The sequence below is a fragment of the Protomyctophum parallelum genome (assembly GCF_964188405.1).
Source record: "Protomyctophum parallelum genome assembly, chromosome: 3".
NCBI lineage: Eukaryota > Metazoa > Chordata > Actinopteri > Myctophiformes > Myctophidae > Protomyctophum > Protomyctophum parallelum.
The window spans coordinates 27,255,160-27,279,470 of record NC_139698.1 but is presented as its reverse complement, the minus strand read 5'-3'; the positions used below and the strand labels follow the sequence as shown (position 1 = coordinate 27,279,470).

Genomic DNA, 24,311 nt, shown 5'->3' with positions numbered 1-24,311 from the left:
AAAGAATTCCATGTAAATACTGAACTTTAATATAAATATCCTTGTATTCTTATTAGGCTCTGGTTGGAATATAATTCCTATTATGGTGTTACAAACGGCACAAAATGTAGGCCTATTAACTTGACGTAGAGTTCGCTAGGGGGAGCACAGTGGTCTATCAAGAACATTGGATCATAGCCTTTCTACGTATATGATATCTATGCATTGGACAGGAGTCATTTTGCCTTGCAGTTTAAACATCCGGTCACTCGAGCGGATACGGAAATCCATGGTCCTGCGCATAGCAGGGACCTGAGGTTAGTCCTACTCTATGGCTTAGTCCCATTTGTTTACAAAAATAAATAAATGATCACCTGCCTATTCCTCTAAATGGCTAAACAAAAAGCTATACATAAACAATTACAAACTATTCATTTCATAAGGCTGAATAATGTCACATTTTATAATTCTTTACATAAAATGTCATGTCTGAATTGATTGCATATGGCCTAAATGGAAACAAGACTGCAAAGACCTTTTTGCTGCTATCCCTTTTGGAATAAGTGTTTGTAGTCTTGTATTTATTTTACATTTATGTCTAATAAACTATTCAATCAATCAAAAATTACATAAAATGTGATAGCAAAAAATACTAATATCACTGCTCTCGCAGATTCGTCTGGTTTGTAGGCTAAAACGATGAGATGACAAATTCAACGGCCGGAGTTCAGATCCACATGCTTTTGGGACTTGACGCAGACTCAGACAGATGACGGGCGCGTTCGGAAATGCGCCCTGAACGCACTGGTGTGCTCTCTTGTCGTTCGTTTATTCAGTGCACTCAGTGCGTTGTCGTTCGAAAATCCAGTGCGCCGCACACGAATGGTGTGTTGTAACTGGTCGTTCGTAAATAAGGCACACTGAACGCACTCTGTGACGTCACCGCCCACCACACTCAACAAACTGACCACATTCCCGGTGCGCATAGCCGAACTCGCCCGACATGACACAGGTGCTCCAGCCAGCACTGATGTGATTTATAAAGTTGTGGAGCAACACGCCGGAGGCTGCCTGTCCTGACTGTCCTGTCCTCCTGCCTGCCTGGTGGTGCCCCGGCGTCCGCTGCAGCATCAACAACACAAACCGAACAACCAGAGGCGCCAGGTGATCGATACAGGTGATTGGAACACACAGAAGAAAAAAGTTGATTACGATTTACGAAGATTAGTATGGTATTTTCATACTTCAAAAAGTGTCAACAGAATAAATTGTCACGCCACCCGTGACCGGCGGCTGCTAATGGGGTTAGCTTAATTTACAGGACTCCATCACGCGAGAGGTTGTCGCTTGTGTCCCCCACCAAAAAAAGAAGGGGAAAAAATAACTGAACAACAAGTTTGATGCGCTGTTACAGCTGAGACAGATCAGTTCTGTTTTAACAAGCGACACTGTGGTACTACTTGTTGCTGGTATTAATCATGTAGACTTGCCACTGATGAAGATATAGTACTAGATAAGCAGTGATTAGTGAACCCGTTGTATTTCGTCGTACGACGGCGTCGCGCTCCGAAAATAACAAATCTACAAGTTTACACGTTTCGCTTGGACGTGCTGTGAGCTTGTACTAATACTATTGTCTATTAAAAACCTACATCGACAGGTTATTAATATTATTGCCACTCGTTGGACGTTTCAATAACTTGTTAGACAAACGCGATCATCTAATCTAAAGCTAAAGTAGATCATTATCAGTTTCATGTCGAGTGTAATCGATTCGAGAGTCTAATGTAAAATATGTTCTCGCATAAATACAAAATGTCCAAATCCTGTGCATACGCCTGTGCATGACTAAAAGTTAACAAATACTGATATAATTGAAATGGTAACCTACTAACCATCATATCCAACTATTTCAGAATAGAAACATTCTTGAGAGAATTGATTGATTGATTGATTGAAATCTTTATTAACAGTTTGTAGAATTTACAGTACATTTTAAGCACAAACTCAATACAAAGACTGTCAACTGTGAGTGGACGACCCAATTAAGCATTACACTTGTTTACAACAGGGTCCACATTGTTCAATTCATCAAAACATTTAAAGACATACAAATAGACATTTCTCTGTAGGTAAAGAACAGAACAGGAATTCATCATATGGGAAGCAAAAAAGGGAAAAGATACTATATACAGTGAGGGAAAATGGGGTGGGGGGGTGGGGGGGATTCAGATTTTACAGAGGCCAGTTTCGAATTGCAGCCATCCGTAGGTGCCCTTTGAGAGCGGTTTTGAAGGAGTCAAGGGATTCACATGTCTTAATGACTGTTGGTAGGGCGTTCCACATTTTGGTGGCATAGGAGCGAAAAGAATTTAGTCCCTTGTTTGTGCCGAATCTGGGTTGTACATGGTTTGTTGCACTCCCTCTGGTGTTGTGGGTGTGGACTTCGTATCTTTATATACACAAACACATGTTGCTGAAGAACATACCTTCAAGCTAACTTCAAATTAAATATAGGTCCCCTGTCTATCTGATGGTGACTAAAGCACTGCCATGCCAGCACTGTTTCACATCAGTGCCATGCCATAATAATCACATGTGAATATGAAACATAATAGTCAAAATCCTAATTTTCTTCAGGATGGAGGTGACCAGCCGTAGAATCCTCCAGAAGCACCTGGAGCCTGCAAGGCCCCTTCGGCGCGGTAACGGTGTCCCTTCCCTTGGTAAGACGTTTTTTGGTTCAGCTTTCTTCTTCTAACCTTTGGCAGCATTTAAAATACAAACATACAAGGCACACAACAACAACAACATGAAATGCACACAACAACATGAAATGCAAATTATGGTGATTGTGAGGGAATTGGAGTGTAAGGTGGTTCCTGGTATGGAGGAGAGCCATCCTGGTTGTGTGAATTCACATTTTCATGACACATTCAATTCACATGACCAGGATGTTTTACCAGGCTAGTTGTTGAGGACAGGAGATAATAAAAACTGAAATGAATATAACTACAAGCTTTGATGGATCATGTGTTGGTACAGTAGCTAATAGGGTAACCGGAATGCTCACCTCAAAACACCCTGGCCCTATGTTTTCCCCCTGCCGACCGCTTGATGGGCTGGTTTTTGTATTCTTGTATTTGTTATTTTTGTTTTACTGAGGATAAAGTTAGAAATACGTTTAGGATTAGGCATAGTTTTACTCGGGTATTTGGCACTGTTTTTACTGAGGTTAAGGTTAGGAATAAAACCAGGTTTAGGCAATTATGTTTAGTAATGCCAGGTAGAGACATTTAGAGTTTGCCGGAATGTTTTGAGGTGAGCGTTCTGGTATTGAACTATGCATGTGACATCATTGTACCCAGAAGTTATGCAGGAACGCCTACTTACTGACATAAAAACAACATCCTGGCCTTGACAGCACATGCATATAAACAAAAGTCCTATCTGATTGTATTTAACAATGTTAAACTCACCAACATTGCAGCTGTATGGAAATGATTAATTATCCTCTTTCTCGCTGCAAAGTGTTTGTTTCATAAAAATCTACTGTAGACAAAGACATTTTCTGAGCTACTTTCTGTCAATAAATTCAATTCAGGTGATTAAATAAGTGTTTGGAAGCACTCGTTTTCAATAATGCAATGTCCTGCTGTCTGCTGCATTATGTGCAGTTTAGAAACTGTTGGTACAAAGGGCTATTGAGTGATTTCCAACGAGTGCTTCTGAACTCCAGTGTTCCATACTGTTCAAAGTATTGTCACTCAGTCTAGATGGGGGGATTCGTGTCCCGTTGGAAAAGTGATGCATGATGTGCAATGTGCATACACTATTGATTCGCTGATGGGCATTTCTGACTGATAGTCACACTAGTACAGTACTATCTATAATGTATTTATAACTTCTTCACCACTCTGCTTTGCTTTCTTCAGACCCTATGGGGGATGCTGACTCTTATAAACAGGTGTTTGAAGAGGCAAATCGACAGGTGAGTGAGTGTTTTCCTTTAAATTGTGCAAAGCATAATAGCTGTTCACATGTGAACGTTAATAATGATGATATGATCTTAATGTGATTAAGACGTTACAGGAATCAACATGGTGTGGTAACTCCCTTTTTTGATAATGTTCTAGAAACCAATTGTCTCATCACATGTTTTACAGAAAAAAAGGTACAGGATTATAGTTTTCAGGAAAGGTAAGAAATATATATATAGGCTGTGCCTTTAGGTCACCCAGCTGTATTGCAGCTGTTCGTACCCCAAACATACAGACAGACGAGGCATGAGTTATGCCTGTTCAATGTGCCTGTTATCGCTGCTTTCGTACAAACTTCTCTTCAACTTCTCTTCAATATTTGTCCATGGAGTGTGTTGAACAATTAACGGAAATTGCTTAAAAAACCCAGGCAGAGCCTGGGCCGACCCAGGCACATAGGCTGGTAATCCAGCCTGACAGCGTGTAGCGGGTTCGAGTCCCGATCCCGAGACGACCTTTGCTGCGTGCGAAAGTAGTTTGGCATGAGGAGACGCATACAGTATGTGAATCGAAGTGTTACGGTCAAACGGTTCATGAACTATGCCATTTTCAATTGAGTGCTATAGTGCCACCCTTTGGCCAATTGTCGTGGGCTTCGCGTCCTCAGTCCTCACCGTTTTTCATAGCCCTCTACCACAGTGGTTTTCAACCCTTTTCATATCGGGGTCCATTATTTAGCATCGGCTATTTTCAGCACAGAACACGTACGACGAAGAATAAATCGGGCAACACTGCGCTTCACTCACTGTGGAAGAGAGATGTCTGTTGTTGGCCGTTCGTGGCGATATGGATGGACACATACCTCCTCGATGCAAAATAAAAATAACCAACTAAGCTATTGGAAGCTATTTTTCGTGGAACATTATGTTTAATCAAACAACAAGTTTCCTCAGTGTTTGGGTCGGGCGTTGGGACATGTTCTGTGTCTGCTTGCTGCGTGCATGAGTGGATCATCATGCAGTAGATGCGCGCTCCAGTGACAGCTGAGAAAGATTAGTTTGTGTCGGATAAGGGCATATTGGTGGGTTTTCTGCTAGATATTAAGGCATGTTTAGGGTGTGTATAGTGCCAGGGATTTAGCCTGGAAGGCTCTATGGAAACACTCACTCTTGAACGAAGTTGAACGTGAGTAAATGATGTTCACACACGCCAGAAATGAACGCGTTCACAATGACGTTCACTAAGCAGAAATACAGTACATTCAGTTCGCGTTCACCCAAAATATGAACGCGATCGTGAACGATCGTTCATTGAACGCGTTCAGGAACAACACTGTCACAGGGGCGCAAAAATGTGAATTCAATAATTAATTAATAAATTAAAGTGTGCGCTACATGCGTGGGTGGGCCTGGCTGATGTATTCATCTCCTGGCCTGATTAGGTTCACCAGTCCGGATGTGCTGGGGACCACCTGGAACCCCCTCAAGGACCACTGGTGGTCCCCGGACCACTGGTTGAAAACCACTGCTCTACCATAATATTGCCAAGTTTCGCAAAAAACGACGGTTCAGCCAGAACTGCTATTGCTGGCGGCAAAATAAACGGAAGAACAATCTGGACAAATACAATAATAAGGGATCAAGAAGTCCCTTTGGGCTTGGTCCCTTAAAGAAAGAACAAGGAAAACACGATCAGCTGCTTAAGCTATGGTCAGAGCTTGCGAAAACACAAGCCATTGCGTCAAACATTCCGAATGTTATCTTATGGGGCTGTGAGCAGTGATGACAAGGTGCCGGTTTTTCCGGATGTGTAGTACTAATTCGAAAGTCGTTTTGTACTCATTTTGTACTAACATTTTCACTAACACAACGCACTGTTTTTGTTTTCTGTTTATATTTTTGAAGGGGGGAGTTACGGTTGAGCAGTTCTGTAGGATCCTCCAGCTGGACAAACAAAATCAAGACGAGCTGTGCTTACATGTACCTGTCCCTGGAACCAAGGATAAATCGGGTAAAGTTATAAATCAAACTTTTTATTTGAAGATTTTGTAAATGACATACATTTGCTTTTGTACTATTATAATTTAGACATTTTGAACTGTCCATTTCACCAGGCACAGTACTACAACAAAATATAACAATGATGGCAATATATTGATAATAGAGATGTATTACTTTTCTAATTGTTATCTTTTGTATGATACATTTCACACAATTACAGGAAGAGTGCAAATTAAACATTTTCGCCAGTCAAAGAAGTTGAGAAGGCTTTGATAATATATTTATATTGCCATGTAAAATATCTTTTGAACAGGTCGTATATCCTACACAAGAGATGTTTTGATTGAGCTGGGAAATTGTCCTGAGGCCAACAAGAAACCAGAGTTCTTGCCTAAGCACCCTGTTGTATTGGAAAAGGCTGTAAGTTGAATACATCTAAAACAATAAACTAATGGTAGCCATTGCTGTCCAACAAGTAACCAATTTGTTTTTAATGGGTTGTCTTGTTTCTTATTCAACTTTACAGAGAGCCTGGGCTCCTCTGGCTGAGGAAAAACAATGAATTTTAGTTCAAATGTCAAAGCTGCAATAAAGAAGGACCACTTCTACCAGTTTCAACTTCTTCAAATGATTGGTCTTCACTATTATTATGGTACTATACCCTACTGACACACCTGCCAGTGAAGAGCCCCCACCGGGAGGACGCAAGCCCCCCCAAGCGACTGGCCAATGTTAAAGCTGCCCCACTACTGGCCAAAGCTGGAACTGCAGGCGGGCGTTTTTTTTGCATGTAGCACAGGTAAACCCCGCACAGCTGGGGTTTAACACGGGGCACTCGTTAGCACTTGGACACCACTTATGGTGTCCAAATGCAGATGTACATCGAGAAAATGCAGAAGTAGAGCGTTCTTCCAGGTCCTTCAAACACCACTTAGCAACTTGGATTGAAATGAATGGTGGGGGCCGGGCAGTACACCCCCTAGTTTATATATACTGTAACTATGGGAGGACGTAGCGCATCAGCCTTCCTCCCACCCAATACGCTCTGCTCACAGACACTGCTGGTAGGGTCTGCTGAAAGGCACCGCCCCAGCCCGTGGGAGTACGTGCCTTCACAAATATATCAACCTCCCCACCCAGCTTCCCTCCCCGAACACGTGCCAATTGTGTTCAACAAAGCTGGATGTACCGTGGTGGTTTTGAGGTACTTTACCACAGCGCCACCAGAGCACCTGCAGCTTTATTCATTATTGATGTAACAACAATTGCTATTATTTCAGCATGCTAACTTACCAGAAAGAGAGGCTGTTCTATTAGCTTGGAATACGAAAGATGGATTATTGCATGAAGATATAGTTGAAATGTGGTGAAGTGTGATGTTTTTACATTTGTTTGTAATAAAAAAAAGAATTATTGTTTTGTTTTATTCTATGGTGTTTCTTTATCATTTTGTGTTTTACAAGGGTTTTGACTGAGCACGTAATGCACCCCCTATTTTGAGTTTGTTTGTGTTTGCTTTGCATTTTAAATAAAAGTGTTCCTTTGGAAAGCCATAGTGATGGCTTTTCCTGCCGAGAAGAAATAGCCTACACTGGTCATTATAACATGCTGAACTTAACCCATTTCAGACGGGAATGTATCTGTTGACAAGCTCATAGCGCCGCACCGAGTGCTGTGCTACGAGCTTGTAGATCTGCTATTTTTTGAATAATCTTGAATCTTTTAATATACAGTGCCTTCGGAAAGTATTCACACCCCTTCACTTTTACCACATTTTGTTTTGTTACAGCCTCATTTCAAAATGGATTAAATTCGTTTTTTTACTCATCAATCTACACACAATACCCCATAATGATGAAGTGAAAAGTTTTTTCAAATATTTTGTTAATTTATATATTCACACTCTTGACTTAGTACTAAGTTGAGGCACCTTTTGGCAGCAATTACAGACTTAATACTTTTTGGGAATGATCCTACAAGCTTGGCACACTTGAATTTGGGGTATTTCCCCCCTTCTTCTCTGCAGATCCTCTCAAGCTTTGTCAGGTTAGACGGGATTTATTATTTATAGGTTTAGGGATTGTGACATTTAAAACACATTTTTGTAGATTTTTTTGCTTTTTTGGCTTTTCTTGACATCAATTTCACCAAAAAAAACGAAGTTTGAACATTCAGTGTATTCTCTGCTGTCTGGACTTTTGTGAATAATTATGCAAAAATGTCTCATCTGGTTGGACGGCAGAGATATACATAGATCTCCGCTAAACCTCCGCCCCCTCCACTCTGCTCCCTGCCTAGTGCCTACCCTCTCTTCTCCGCTTCCTCATTGTGACCGCGACTTTGTTTCTTTGTAATACTTACTAATAATGGCTTCTAGAGAAAAATCAATCTGCTCTGTTGTTGGCTGTGTCAATCAACACAAGTCCTTACACTGGATACCAACTGGCCTAGATGACTCTTTTATTTTTGACGATGACGTTCCTACCAAGTTGTCAAAGTAGCGCATCTTGGGTTGACAGGAAAGGGGGAATTACCGACATCTACAGGCTAAAATAATGTGTTTTTCCATGGCTTCTCAGGATGAACTTTACACATGCACAAAAACCCCTTTCAAGAAATACTGGAGTGGAGTTGAGTGTTCAAACTTTTTAGACACGTTTGAAGGACCATGGCCAAGACTTTTAATGTTTTTAAAATTATGTTATAAATCATGTCATAATACCTTTAAAAATGAGTGAGTAGCCCTTTAACTCTTGAATGACAGCCATTGTACCATGAAAAATAGAAAGACCTTAAAAAATGATTTGGAGGCAGATGAAATAAAGTTCTGAGAAAAGTTTCAGGTTTTAAGGTTTTTTATTAGGTATAAAGTCAATTTACATACAGAATGTGCTACATGGTTCATAGTATAATTTACATCATATATAATTTAGAATAATCAATGGTTCCAAGATGGAATCCGAACTGAACTGAACTGCTCTTCACAGTATGTTCCAGGCATTAATAGTGCAGATCACGTCAGATTTGTTGATATTAAGTTCATTGGTTGGAGATGATTAATGTCCGCAATGTCAGATGACAAGACCAGGGTTGGCGGTCTCTCATTAGTCCAACGCATTGATGTTGAGGATGGCGTAGCGACGTAGAGTTCATCTTCCTTGGTTCAGTCAATGATGGCCATAGACCGGGAAAGCACAGAGGCTGGCGTTGCTATGCGACCTGCTGATAACATTCTTTCCCTGCACTTCCACTAGGCCAAGGCCAAATACATGTAGTCTCAAACCAAAACAGACCTTTCATTATGGCAAGTTTGTGGCTGGAGGCAGACAAAATGGAGACTGAATAAGGAGTCAAAAAGATATTAAATCTGAACCTAGCGTCAGGAAATCCATAATATAAATATGATAAAATAATATAAAGGATAATATAGGGCTGAGATGATTAGGCATGTGGATGGTGACATGACATTAATAGGATAAGAGGAACAACCCGGAGTAAACAGGCTGTAGACTAAGGGTAAAATGATGATATGGGAGAATAAGGTGACAATATGAATGACCTATATGGCATGGGCCAAAGTTCAGGAGGATATGGGACATTGACCTTTGCTTCTGGAGGGGTCTCTGGAACAACATATTTTTATTTAGAAGACATCTGTAGAATCAGGTCTAAATGGGTTAACTATGGGAAACTACTTTTAAGAAAACTATAAATAAGTAAAAGTAAATATTTTAAAATCCTTGACAACATTTTAAGGGCTAATAAATTCAACATAATGTATCAACTGCAGACAGTAACCTACCAGTTATTTACTTTCTGTACTGTAGCTCTCCCGAGAGTAGTAGGAGATATTGTGAAAAATCTGTTAAGAATGGAGGCTTTCTGGATTCACACATTAAACACACTGGCATGTATTGAACTACTGTACTAGCTTCCTTGTGAATAATATAAAGCAGACCTATGAACTCAAGACATCACTTGTTATGGTTTATTATTTTATAATGTGCAACACTAGCTGCTCTGTAAAATTCTTGTGATTGATTCTTCTAAATTATTGCAACCTGGTGATCATTGTGGCTGGGACTTAATTGTTGGGTCACAGCACCTCATTTTCTGTGCGCTATCATGTCATTATTTTATATTTACCACCAGTGACTGAGAAACTCCCTCTTGGGGTGGACTAGGGTCCTTTTTTGTGTGATTGATATTTCATTGGATTTCTAATTACAAATTGCACAATGTATCATCAAGCTAATATAGCCTATGCTGCATGTAGTAGCCTACTGAGGTTTTAATTGTGTGCCAGAGTGCCAGACTGCCAGTGATCACCAGCTGTGCCCAAACTGCCAATGTTGGCACACGTGCCTGGTTGCCTACCCCTGGAATGACACACTCAGAATCCTGCTGAGGCTCCCGAGGTGGACATTCTGGCCACTGCTGGCCAGTGCAGTTGCACTGCAGACTCAGTCAGAGCGCATGAGTGGGTAGCAGTTTACGTGACATCGTAACATCCTCCTGAGTCCTGACGTCAGCATATTCCGAAAGGGAGCAGAGGAGATCGCGAATCATTTGGACGGTCAGAGCAGAGAGGAAACTACCGTAACTGAATAGCTATATTCTCGTCATCAGTCATCACAGGATATACAATTACCAAGGTAAATGTGTAGCCTTCAGCGACCATGACCATTATTGCATGTGTATCATGTTAATATACCGGTGGTGATGACGTCTGTGTGCGTTATTAGCCAGTTTAAATATCGTCTAGTCTCCTGCATGGGTTTTTGTCCAAAATATATATTATATTATATTTAGATAGCGTGTAGCCTTGGATATGGATCAAGAAAGACTATCGTTATGTATTTTACATTTGCATATCTTTCATAGATAACGAAACTAAAGGTCTGACTCGATAAACTAGAATAGATCATTTATCGAGTCAGACTTTTAGACATGTAGGCAGCAGGCTACGATAGTCGAGCCAATGGCAATGCTGACAGCGACATCAATGGAAAAAGATGAATGGCATTTATGGCAATCATGTAGCTTATCGGGTTATCGTTTTCGATTTTCATAATAACCTGAACCTCTGACTGCCTGGTCTAATTTCCAGGAAAATGGCCTCAAATGATGATAAGCAAAAGTGCAGTAGGTGAGTGAGTTTCATCTTGTTTCAAGTCAAGGTTTAGGTTACCGGTATGGGTTTAATTTAACTTTGATATTTCACTTTCTATATTGTTTGTGGCTTCATTCATTGCCTCATCATGTGGCACATCTGTAGGGTACAGGTTAATTTTTAACATTACAAAACTATCGGGCGTGTCAGATATCAAGACAATGGCTACTTCCTGCCCGTCTGAGGAGACTGTAGCAGACGCAGTTGAGATGAATAACAGTCTAAGTCCACACTAATTATCCACAATGTATATGATTATGGATAAGGGGTCAGGGCAGCTAGGCCTTTGGGGGGAGGGGGGCAGCACATTTTCTATAGCATCACAAAAATTTGAACGACTATTCATGTTTTATATTTTGGCAATTCAGAAATTGCATATAGCCACCACATCAATTGGAGTGAGTTGAATGAACCACTGGTGTAGGCCTACACATGAATCCATCATGTCATGGGCATGTTATGTTTGACGGGTGAGATGATATTGCTTTTTCCCTTCTCTTTAAGTCTGGTTCATGTACACAACCCACACCTGGACAACATGAAAGATGACATACTTTATCACTTCAATCTGGGAACCTCTTCTCACGACTTACCAGCTATGTTTGGCGATGTCAAAGTACTGTAACCGTAATCATCTTTTACTGTATTCTACTGGAATAAAGACTCCCTCCCATATAGTTATCTGAATTGAACCATCTTTCTTTGTCTTTCTGTTTCTTGCTTGTGTCTGTTTCTTTCAGTTTGTGTGTGTTGGGGGAAGTCCATGGAGGATGAAAGCATTCATCGAGTATGTTGCTGGTGTGCTGGGTTTGGAGGACCCGAAATCTGAGTACCCCAATATTTGTGCTGGGACAGACCGCTATGCTATGTACAAAATTGGCCCTGTGCTTTCTGTCAGTGTACGTATGGACAAAAAAACCTCATAACTGTATCAGGATGGTTTCTTTCTTCAAAGTTAATGTTTAGGCTATTCCTTCAATTTTTCACCAGCACATTTGGGGCTTTGTTATTGGAATGAATGAATGACTAAAGGCCTATTCATAGTCCAGTTTTCGGTGAGGAGGTGACCACCGAAAACTACAATATGACGTCATGCCGCGGTGCTCACCGCTCACATAACACATCTCTCTGTTTTTTACTAACCAAACGGTGGTCACCTCTTCACCGAATACTGGACTATGAATAGGCCTTAAGCCCTATATAACAAGTAATGCAAAGTTGTTATAGCTGCAACATCTCACAGAGACACTAGGCTTCTGGGGCCCCTGAGCTCTTGGGTCCTTGGGGGAAATCACCCCTAATAATACTAATTTAGTTACCTTTAAAGAATAAGTGGTACACATTGATAATTTCCAAGGGACACCAAGGCAGATTCTAAGTGCTTGTAGGAAACTGTCTGTGACTTGTCTGTGTGTTTCTTCCAGCATGGAATGGGCATCCCATCCATTTCCATAATGCTACATGAGCTGATAAAGCTCCTTCATCACGCACGTTGCACAGATGTTGTAATCATACGCATTGGGACCTCAGGTGGAATAGGTAAGCTTCACATTTGTATAAAAATAAAGATTCTCATGCACACAATAAACTGCAAGAGACATTATTGCATGCACATCACGGCAAGCAATAAACTGTCAGTGCACCGTGCTAGATTACTGGTGTCCCATAAATCAGGTGGTGTGTCCAGTTGTGCCATGGAGGCCTGAGTCTATGCAGGTTTTCACTGGAAGCGAACACTAAACTGAATTCATTACTTGGACGTAAAATATAATCAGGTGTTAACTACCCTATACTTAATTAAATGGAAGCATTGGAGGCCCTTAATTTCCTTTTTTCCCTCTGCACCAAATCTCTTAAAATAGCAGGTGTACAAGCTGACTTATGAGCTGCTATTTTTGACATTATGCTAGACCCCCATTACCCATTGATTACCCATATTATGAAATTCCTTCTGTGTGTCTCTCTCTCTCTCTCTCTCTCTCTCTCTCTGTCTCTCTCTCTCTGTGTTCTCTCTCTCAGTTATGCCACAAGAGGGAGCTCATCTAGCTTGGTCCATTTATTTGAAATTCACCTATTATACTGTATAAGATAACTATTTTGTGGTAATTCATTTGAAAGAGATACAAGAGAGTGTAAAACATAAACTCCATAGAATCTCCATAGAGATTCTCCATAGAATAAAATTGTGAATCAATGGCATTGATTCACAATTTGACGGAACCACATTATGAATGATTATTGTATAAAAATACACTAATCATTATCAACAGTAATCAAGAGTAAACAGCATAGAAAGTTTTTGTTTTTCAGGTCTTGAGGCGGGCACTGTTGTGGTCACCAACCAGTCTGTGAACTCGAACTTCCTGCCCAAGTTTGAGCAGGTGATCCTGGGGAGGACGGTGGTTCGCAGCACCGACCTGGACCAAACCCTGGCTGAAGAGCTTCTCCAATGCAGTGAGGAGCTGAATCAGTTTGACACGGTCATTGGAAACACCATGTGCACCATGGACTTCTATGAAGGTATACTACAAGTAAGACGCGCAAACGCGGGAAGCGAACGCAGCTCGTGTGTGTGGTTGTGTGTGTGTGTGTGTGTGTGTGTGTGTGTGTGTGTGTGTGTGTGTGCTACAGCTGCGCCCTGTGTGTGTGTGTGTGTGTGTGTGTGTGTGTGTGTGTGTGTGTGTGTGCTACAGCTGCGCCCTCTGGTGGCGGGCGGGTGGTGTAACGGCGGGACACACACACACACACAGACATTCAGCCCTTGCTGTCATAGTAAGTGGCTCATTGCGTTCGCAATAACTGATATATTGATTTGCCCCCGATGCCCATTGATTATGATGTCGTATATTATGGCCCTTACACATTTTGGCATTAACAGCCCTAGTAGAGAGGCTGAACCCTTGTTTGTCATTTATCTACCCAGGCCAAGCCCGCCTCGATGGAGCGTTCTGCGCCTACACTGAGAAGGACAAACAAGACTACTTGGCCAAAGCCTCTGAAGCTGGAGTCTGCAACATTGAGATGGAGTCTTCGGTCTTTGCTGCCATGTGCAAACTCAGTGGTGTACGAGGTAAGACGAGAGAGCATTTAAGCTCTGTTTTTCAGCTTTAAAAAAGGCTCTACATGTCGTGAAATAGCTGATGCAAGTCTGTCTCTGAAATCGTTGGGAAACCCTGGACTAGAGAAACAGGTGCCGTTGAACTGTTGTCTCCTCTCTTGCTATTACTCGCAGCGGCTGTGGTGTGTGTGACATTACTGGATCGCCTGAAGGGAGACCAGCTGAACGTCCCTCACGAGGTTCTCAACAGCTACCAGCAACGTCCTCAGATCCTGGTCAGCCGCCTCATTCAGAAGCAGCTGAGCGCATCTGCCAAGTCTTTGTTACACTGATCTACTTGTGTAATCGTTTCCTGTGTTAAATGGCATTTTTATAATGCATTTATTTCCCCCACTTGTAAGCACTGAGTAACACAATCTGTTTAAGAGTGGGAACCTCAATGTTTAATTGGCGATTTCTTTCCTAAATGTAAAATATATATATATATATTTGGAATAGCTAGTCAGGTGCATAAACAAAAAGTTGAAGGGTAAATTTAAGTCTGATGATGATGTACCGTGCATGTTCAAATCATGTTTAATTTACATTACTTAATTACTTAAAAATTCTTAATTTATTTACATAAAGGAAAGAAATAGCCAATTAAACTGAGGTGCCCACTCTTCTGTATCCCTTAAAAATGTAAACACATTCCTGCTGATATAAAAATCACAAATAATATATATGGGCTAATGTATATAACTCAGGTTCACTTCAGAATATTATGTTATACAGTCAGCAACCACATTAACCCTGGTTGCCCTATCTTGGGTATGTCACTATAGGTGAAAAATGTCCAGAAAAATTGAGAAAATAGCAGATCTATAAACTCCCAATGTGTCGCAATGCAATATGTTGTGAGCTTGTAGATCAGTGTTTTTCCCACTCTTTGTTGTACGACAAACAACGTAGGGCTTAGGAGGTTATAGAGTCTCTGCTTGTTTTGTGTACACTGTACAGCTATCTAAAACAAAACGAATGTAAACAAGCTGTGCAGTTCCTATACTATTCACCCTTTCACAGTTTGATTCAGAGGCAGCATTAAAGTGTTATTTATTATTATTATCTGACTTGTATATCACGTCTTACGTTACTGCACTATTATGTCACTGAACTTAGCTGAGATCCTTTTAATTGGGCATTAGATGCATGATGATGAATTCAAATCTATTTAACTCTACCTCTATTTTTATACCACGTGTGACTTATACAACTCATGACTACTGCTGCGACACTCTAGTTCAGTGGTTCTCACACCTTTTCATTTCAAGGACCCCCATAACTCTCTCTCAGAGTAACAGACCTGGCTGCAGAGTCCATTTGGAACCCCCTCAAGGAGCCATGAGGGTCCATGGACCCCACTTTGAGAACCACTGCTGTAGAGATTAATGAAATTGTTTAAATTGTGTCAAAATGTGCGTTGCTTGTGTGGGCCTGTTAAGGGAAATGTTAGTGAACTTCTATAAATGCTAATAAACAACATATTATGAAGTCAATGTTTTTTGATTGATTGAAGTTTTTATTAACAGTTTGCAGAATGGGTACAATTCACATGAAAGCACAACTCAATACAAAGACTGTTACTGTGGACGAGACACTGATAAAGGATTACACTTCTTTGTCAACAGGGTCCACCCTTTTCAATTCAGAACATTTAGAGACGTACAAATACGTATTTTCTGTGTGTACTCAATAGGTTAACCACATGAGCGGTATATCGCTATAGTGTGCCTATTCTGGGTCATAATAGGCAAACATTCTGTGAAAATAGCAGATCTATTGTACAACGCTAACCATGTTGCATCGTGGTGTGTTTTCGGTGAAGATATTTTGGGGGGAAAAGGGGGCCAATTGTACAACGTATTTTCCAAATTTTCCCCTATTTGTTTTTACATGCATGACTGCAGGAGTCTAGAAGTGTGTGTGTGTGTGTGTGTGTGTGTGTGTGTGTGTGTGTGTGTGTGTGTGTGTGTGTGTGTGTGTGTTGTGTAGCTCTAATTTCACAAACCACTTTGACCGATCAGTGCCAATAGGCCTCAGAAGTAGGCTACCTTCCCATTGTCTTCTCCAGGTTTTATAGCCTGAACTGATAAATTGGATCCACACACAATACATGTGCATGGGTATATCATCTATAGACTGAACCCCTTTTTGCTAACATAATGTGCATATATGCATAATACATATATAAGATACACTTTATTTAGCCCCTTTCATGACATGAAATGCAGCTCAAAGTTCTTTACACAGCAAGAATAATGCACAAATGTGCTTTACAGGACAATGGGAAAATAATAAGGCAAAAAAGAAAAGCAAGACCATATCATTACAGTATATACATTAGCTTATCTGTACAACTTTGCTTATAGTCAATGATAAACACATCAGCATAAAAATAATCCTGCACAATTATTTGTAAAATGACTTATTATTCATATTGAGTAAATCTGATGGCGTGGTCTGCAATGAAGAACATAGGCTATAGCTTTAGTATGTTATTGTTTGTAAAGAAATGAGCTATTAGCCTATACCACTCATGGCCTATAGCTACCATACCAGATCCACAACTAGAAAAATTGCCCTTCTGGGCACAGGTCTCCACCAGGATAGGAATGTAGGACATTGCAGCTTGCCTTCATCTGGTGGTTGGATAAAAGGGCAACAAAAGTAAACTAGGGAGTTGGCATACAAAGTTATCCACAGATCCGTGCAGTTAGAGGTAAAAACACTTTTCGGCCAGTTATAGCGCCACCTTGAGGCTGAGTTGAAATTGTTCATGTGGCATTTCGTCCTCGGCCTAGTGGGAATGTGGGTGCACAATTTCACGGAAATCACGCGATGTGTTCATGATTTGCAGCATTTTTTGAAACTGAGCACTCCTGTGAACTTTGGAAGCCAATCTTAACCAATCAGGATGGAGTCTGAGAAATCTGAAAGACTGGTTTCGTTGAATGGCTCTAGAGAGACTGTGTACCAATTTGCGTTGTTTGGACAAAATCTGTAGGTGTACTGTGCAAAAACTTGTTTTGCACAAAGCGGCCTCCTGGTGGCGCTATAACAGGCCGTTCTGGAAAGTTTGGGGCAGAGGTTCATCGTTGGCATCCAGGGAGTGTGTGTGCAAAATTTGGCATCGACCGGGGTAAAGGTGGCCGAGATTAGCTGCTCACGGACACACGGACGGACACACGCACGGACGGACGGAGTGCAAAACATACTCTCCCCCCAGGCCTTCGGCCTGGTGGAGACAATGAGTATAGGCTATAACTATAAATTATAATTCTCAATAGCCTCATCTTTGTGCTGTGCAGGGAAGGTTGTGGACTGTGGAGGTTGACAAATCTTCGTGCGTAATGTGCGCGTCAGAGGGACAGAGGAGGATGTGCTTGCTCTGCGCGCTCCCGCACATAATTAAAGCGCCGCTCCCGTGTCCCACCTCTCCTCCTCTCATCATCTGAACCCAAGCCGCTCTTATTCGCTGACTCAGTGCCTTAAAACAGCATTACCGTCCCGTTGACCAGACCTACCGACCGAGCCCTCTGCTAAGAGATACATCAACAGCCATGGCAAAAACAGCGACCGGTAAGAATACAAAGAACGTTCTTATATATTACAATTCTAGCGAAGGGTGAAACTGCAGCGCTGCCGACAATACCGGTGGCACCGATGTCGGCCCTGTGATGAATGTTCCTCGATCCTGCTGATTTTTTCCCCCTTTATTTGAAATTGGATCTCTGACTCCTATTTAATATCTATTTAATATAAATAGATGTACCGTTTCGGGTTTAGGAGAATGGAATTGGCCAATGCAAAAATAAATAGCCGAGCGTCGTTCCTCATGCTGCCGCATAAAATATAGCCTAGTATTATCCGACTTAAATTTAGCGTAAAATTACCCAAATTAAATAAAATTTGTATTAATTGAATGAACGCTTTGAATTAAATTCAAATGTTACATTTTGCATGTTGGTGGATTTTGGACCGGTCCTGTTTTATAATGCAAGTTAACTCTGCACCTGCGTGTGAAAACGGCGGCGGCCCTTGCTCAAAGCATCATAATGCAGAAGGAGCGGACCCCACCCTAGATGCTGCTCTGCCAAGCGTTCAGCCCACAGAACGCCTCGGCTCGCACGGAGACTTTCATCTCTTTTAATGGAAATTAATGCAGCCATAGTCTACGTTTCTCTGTCGGTTTGTATCCCAATGGTACATTATTGTAAAACAATTTAAACGCATTAGGCTAGTGGTTCGCGAACCTTTACATTTCAAGGACCCCCCACCCTCCCTTAAATCTGACAGTATACAAATGGAATCAAATGGACCCGTCAGGGTTCGTTTGTATACTGTCAGAGTTACAGACTCGTACGGGTCAATTTAGAACCACATAGCGGAACCCTGGGAGTTCCTGGACCCCACTTTGAGAACCACTACATTAGGCTAATATGTCTACAAGTCATCGTTTTCTCAGTCAATCCTTTCATGAGAGAATGCCCATACCAGTATATTGGTTGTGGCTGCAGTCTGTTCTGTATCTCTTAAGGTGACAGTGTATAGTCGAATAGTGAGACCTTATCATGTATTTGACAATAATATCACACACTGAATGGAATTAAATCATGTGAAAAGCCCCTTTATCTTTGTCATAATCCAGGTGTATAGCAGAATGTATTTTCTGATTTGATATATGGTCCAGGATAGCCTATACTAAGCCTATAGTCACCAATAGCCTATGATAGCGGTGGTGTATATAGCCCCCCCCCCCCCCCCCCCCCCCCCCCCTGTAGCCTATACGTGACTCATTATTTAGTTTCCTCGCTCGGATCGAGTCCTCAGGTTTCGGTTATTTATCATCTGTGGACATATGGAACTGCATGCCTACATCAATGTTATATATGAGTGGCCCAGGCCGTAGCGTAACGGTCTGGGCACCGGACTGGTGATCCAGTCGCGGTGTGCCGACACGGCCTTTACCGCATGTCATCCCCCCATCTCTCTCCCGTTTCCTGTCAGCCTACTATCTGTCCCTTAAAAAAAAAATCAATAAAAGGCGTAAGCCGCAAAAAAATATCTTAAAAAAAAAAAAAAAAAATGTTATATATGAGCTCCTGTCGGCCCTCGTGTTCAGCTAGGATTACAATATGGTGGGTCTTGTCTTGTTGCTTTCTCCCGTGGCAGGTTGGTATCCACCAGGTGTATAGGATGCAATAACAGGCTATAGGAGACAGGCCAGCCCTGCAGCAAGGGGCCTGCTTCTCATGTTCGGCCATTGCAGCAGAGAAGGCTAATCAGTATTGACAATCTGTAGCCATCCCTGGATGGAGCCACCTCGCTCTTTGTCTCTTTGTCCCTCTTACGGACACTTTGTGAGCATGGCGCACTGGCACCCGTCGTGGTGGGTGCAGGGCTTTCAGTGTTTGTTTGTTTCCCACATTATAATAGTGATGCCGTATGTGTAGACTATACAGAATGTTGTTCAAAAGGATTTATCATGCGACACTATCCATCCATCCATCCATCTTCAACAGCTTATCCGTAGTCGGGTCACGGGGGCAACAGCTCCACCAGAGAGCTCCAGGCTTCCCTCTCCAGAGCAACATTAGTAACTTCATTCTGGGGGATCCCGAGGCATTCCCGGACCATTTTGGAGTTATGATCCCTCCATCTGATCCTTGGTCTGCAAGGATTTGTATTGTATCTGGCCTAGCAACACTAGGCCAGATACAATAATAAAAAAAAAGACAAAAGAGAGAAAGAACTGAACCGATTGGTGATTTGTGAATTCATGATACATACAGTAAGAAAGTGCAAATAAGCTAACTAAAGCTATAGATAATGTAATGGAGCAAAAACTAATGTTAGGCCTAATGAAAGTATCTGTTGTGGTGTGTGTGTGTGTGTGTGTGTGTGTGTGTGTGTGTGCGTGCGTGCGTGCGTGCGTGCGTGCGTGCGTGCGTGCGTGCGTGCGTGCATGCGTGCGTGCGTGCGTGTGTTATATGCAACTGTGCATGTGGAGTCACAAGCTGACCTAAAATCAATTAAGAATTGAACAGGAAGCAGAACACCTAGTATTCTGGCACACACGCAGCCAGTGTTACCTTCTGAACCACGTGAACCCTAGCGTCTATATTCTGGGACAAACATAGGGCCAAACTAGCAGGTCACATGCGTTGCAATTGATTGTTTGCACAGAATACATTTGGTGTAGAGAGGGAACAAAGTAGGAGAATTGTCCCTGGGGGACACCGGTCAACATAGTATATGGGTTTAAGTACCGGTTAAATGATCTCATGGTTACGATGACTCCAGGCAGCGAGGCACTCTGCTCCCTTTTATATAGATGGACCTCTACAAATTGATGAATGCCTTTGGTCTGATAACAGCCATTAAAGTACCATTAAGGTACGATTGATTCCTCTGTCCCTTTAGAGAGATATCTTGTGATCTTGTGTTTGTCAATCAATCCTGATCAACAGCGTTGTTGGGTATTAGTGTAATCTATCAATAAGTAATGGCCAAATCAAAAGGGCAAAGATCTTGTACAATACTATGTCCAGTCAGTGTGTCTGTCTATGGATTAATTCCCAGCAAAACGTGAACAAATTCCATTCTGATGTGTTGTTGATGACAGAATTACACCGTGAATGTGTTTTGTGAACGCATGCTCTTTTGATCTGGCAATATTCCAAATGCTTTTGAGAAGCACCTCAGCTCAGCACATTTTGTGATAAATGAGTCAGCTAGAGAGCCGGGAAGTCTTATACAATACCATCTGACATTTAGTGAGTCAAGCTGCTGTATTGATGAAGGACCCTCCGTGATGGTAGATTGTCTTGTGTCCCTTTGTTCCCATCCTCAGCATACAAGGAGAAGATGAAGGAGCTGTCCGTCTTCTCTCTGCTGTGCTCCTGCTTTTACCCAGAGACACGCAACAAGCTGGTTTGTGAGTTTGAAGGTGAGGAGGAGGCCCCAGTCATCTTGCAAAGTCATAAGTGCCTTTTCTCTTTTCTGCGTCAGTTGTTAAAGCATGCGCTGCGGAATCTAAATTTAACTCGGAGAGAGTGAAAATGGACCAGTGGTCCATTGAGTTCAATTGACACTCTGGATAATGCAGTGTGGTTTGCACTGTGGATAGACTCAGACGCTTCATATGCAGCTCAAAGAAGCACACAGTAAAATCCTGAGGGCTTATTTAACTCTGAGTTAAATGAACACTGAGGATTGACAACTGACAACCATGACTTTCATCCATGGCGCTCAACCAGGTGATTACAAAAATGTGCACACTGTGCAAAAAGGTAACCTAATATTCATATTACCTCATATTTTCTATTTCAATTTCTTACTTTGTTATTTTATTGCATTCATTTATTTGACAGTGATTGTCTGTACACACTGATGTGCCAGAGTTAACCAGTTAACCAGAGTTTCCCTCTCTCTGTATTCCCTGGGTAGTTAACCCAGGGAGCTAGTTAACAAAAGTAACAAAAGTTAACAAAAGAAAGCGCATGTACACAAAAAAATATAATCAGCAATCCATCAAGTCAAAATCTTTCACTGATTTGAGACATAATTTTAGACATTGCCACATGGAGAGAGATAACATGAACCTCCATTACACTTTCCTGGTGACACTTCTCGCCGTCAGGTAAAACGAATCTACAGCTACACTGCAACCAACAGGAGACCACAGTACACAATGTAATAGTCGGTGATTACAAGATCAGTTCTCGACATGTACTATGGTGTATACCAGGAGTGCCCACACTTCAAAATGACCAGCTCAACAAGATCTACCCAATGAAAACATTATAATACCATTGCTGAAAATGGCTTAATTTGGAATAGCGGCACTGGCATTACATTTAAGATAAATGCACTTGGAATGGGAAAGGGGATAAATGGAATAGGTAGGCCTAGAGGTTTTTTTGTATTTCATTTTGTAATCTACAGACATTTGTGCACAGCAACACTCTTGAAAACAAAGTATTGCATTATGGGTTTGAGCTGACAGGCCCTTTTTTATGTCAGTCAATCAATCAAGTCAACTTAATTTAAGTGGCAGATGCAAAAAATTGATATACAGTATACACTGTATACTGTATCAATTTGACTTTCCTTGACAAACAACGTGACTGCAAATTCTTTGCTCTGCAGACATGGAGGTGAAGCCCATCACCAAGCGAGCCTCTGGCCAGTCCTTCGAGGTCATCCTGAAGCCTCAGTCTCCAGTGTCAGACTCAGCCCACAACATCGCCTCGCCCCCAAAGAGGGCCATCTCATTGGAGGACATACAGAAGAAACTGGAAGCGGCCGAGGAGAGGAGGAAGGTGAGCGTAGGCCACAAGACAGAGAGCAGCTCTGATTGAAACCCGAGTACCCGACTGATCGACTGTTAGCCTGTCCATCTGGCTTGATTCTAACTCGCTCGCCGAAAAGAATGTGTTGTTCACTTTAAAAATCATCGATTCATTACAGAGCCAGGAGGCCCAGGTGCTGAAGGCCCTGGCTGATAAGAGGGACCATGAGAGGGATGTCCTGCTGAAGGCCATGGAGGAGAACAGCAACTTCAGCAAGATGGCCGAGGAGCGGCTCCTGATGAAGATGGACCAGATCAAGGAGAACCGCGAGGCCCACCTGGCGGCCATGATGGAGCGCCTGCAAGAGAAGGTGAGTGGTTCTGATCGAGTGGACATCTGTCGCACTGGCTTTCTATAGGGTGAAAGCAGATCAGCTCAGAGGAGGATCGGTGGGAGGATCTGGTCCGACTATCCACTGCATGTCTATGTGTAGATAGACAGGCAGTGTAATTCATATTGTATTAGAATGTACGAGATACATTCTAATGCAGTACAGTATGAAACGGGCCTATACTGTAGGCACAATAAAACAACACAACTGAAAGATAAAACAGTACACTATACCTGAACTTGATAATAGGAAGAGTGAATAAAATAGGGATTTAAAATCAATCCTTTTTAATGGAGACTGGAAAAAAGAAGATCTTTCTGTGTTTCGATTGGACCGTACGTAGCTGTCGAATTCAGTGCGGTCAATCAAGTAAACGGTTCATCCTGTTTTCTTTCCGCAGGAGCGACACGCCGAGGTTGTGCGTAGGAACAAAGAGTTAAGGGAAGAGCTGACAGCGTGAGCCACGTTCAGTCCCTGACCTCCATCTACTGTCCATCTACTACGTTCCTCCAGCCCCCAGCCCACCCCTGTCACATTTCAAGAGCAGACCCCCAACCCTGGAGGTGGAGGACCTCACCACACCACACCACAGCTCACAACACCACACACACAGCCCCCCACCACCCCGACTACACTCACATTCTCTATCTTTATTATCGGTGGATATGACGCTAGATAAACACACACACACAGTCACACACACACACACACACACACACACACACACACACACACACACACACACACACACACACACACACACACACACACACACACACACACACACACACACGCGTGTGCACACACACACACACACACACACACACACACACACACACCACTCTGAGAATTTGAATGGATTATAGTGAAGTAAATAGTGAGGATATGGTTATTTTGTAAATACTTTTTTTGTAATTTATTTATTGCTCTATCTATCTATCTATCTATCTATCTATCTATCTATCTATCTATCTATCTATCTATCTATCTATCTATCTATCTATCTATCTATCTATCTATCTATCTATCTATCAATCACAATGATGGTAGACAGACAGGGGTGTCATACAAAGTGATCTAAACATACCCCTCGCTGTACAATTTCAAACGTTGTGTTTGTCATTGACTTATTTTTTTCAGTTGTCTGAAATTTGAATCTGCAGCCATTTTAATTTTTTAATTTTTCTTGTGAAAGCCTTTTCGGTGTCGTGAGTCGGTTGGTAGACTGACGTTGGCGGTGTTTCCTTTCCTCGCGATGTCATGACGATGTTTCTGTGTCTTTGTGAAGAACGTTAAAATGGTCGGTGTGTAAGCCTAGACTCAAGACTCCGCGAGATATCACACACGAGCATCCCCAATGCCTCTTATCTCCTCATACAAACATCATAATGTACACT

The 24,311-nt window shown here is 41.9% G+C and overlaps 3 protein-coding genes across 3 annotated transcripts; all 3 read left to right on the top strand.

The window, feature by feature from the left end:
* The first annotated feature begins 988 nt into the window (after positions 1 to 988).
* gra (granulito) lies at positions 989 to 7,539 on the top strand. The gene is made up of 6 exons (XM_083760941.1): positions 989 to 1,156; positions 2,620 to 2,705; positions 3,915 to 3,970; positions 5,864 to 5,969; positions 6,273 to 6,379; positions 6,486 to 7,539. The coding sequence occupies exons 2-6, from the start codon at positions 2,621 to 2,623 to the stop codon at positions 6,519 to 6,521; spliced, it is 390 nt and encodes a 129-aa protein (XP_083617067.1). The 5' UTR covers positions 989 to 1,156; position 2,620; the 3' UTR covers positions 6,522 to 7,539.
* A 2,964-nt stretch (positions 7,540 to 10,503) lies between these two features.
* On the top strand, positions 10,504 to 15,702 carry upp1 (uridine phosphorylase 1). The gene is made up of 8 exons (XM_083761026.1): positions 10,504 to 10,614; positions 11,070 to 11,108; positions 11,637 to 11,748; positions 11,873 to 12,031; positions 12,557 to 12,671; positions 13,443 to 13,652; positions 14,056 to 14,202; positions 14,365 to 15,702. The coding sequence occupies exons 2-8, from the start codon at positions 11,074 to 11,076 to the stop codon at positions 14,520 to 14,522; spliced, it is 936 nt and encodes a 311-aa protein (XP_083617152.1). The 5' UTR covers positions 10,504 to 10,614; positions 11,070 to 11,073; the 3' UTR covers positions 14,523 to 15,702.
* A 2,027-nt stretch (positions 15,703 to 17,729) lies between these two features.
* Positions 17,730 to 23,599, top strand: stmn2a (stathmin 2a). Its single transcript, XM_083761035.1, has 5 exons — positions 17,730 to 17,808; positions 21,083 to 21,178; positions 22,381 to 22,553; positions 22,702 to 22,893; positions 23,315 to 23,599. Exons 1-5 carry the CDS (start codon positions 17,790 to 17,792, stop codon positions 23,372 to 23,374), a joined length of 540 nt encoding a protein of 179 aa, XP_083617161.1. The 5' UTR covers positions 17,730 to 17,789; the 3' UTR covers positions 23,375 to 23,599.
* The last annotated feature ends 712 nt before the right edge of the window (positions 23,600 to 24,311 follow it).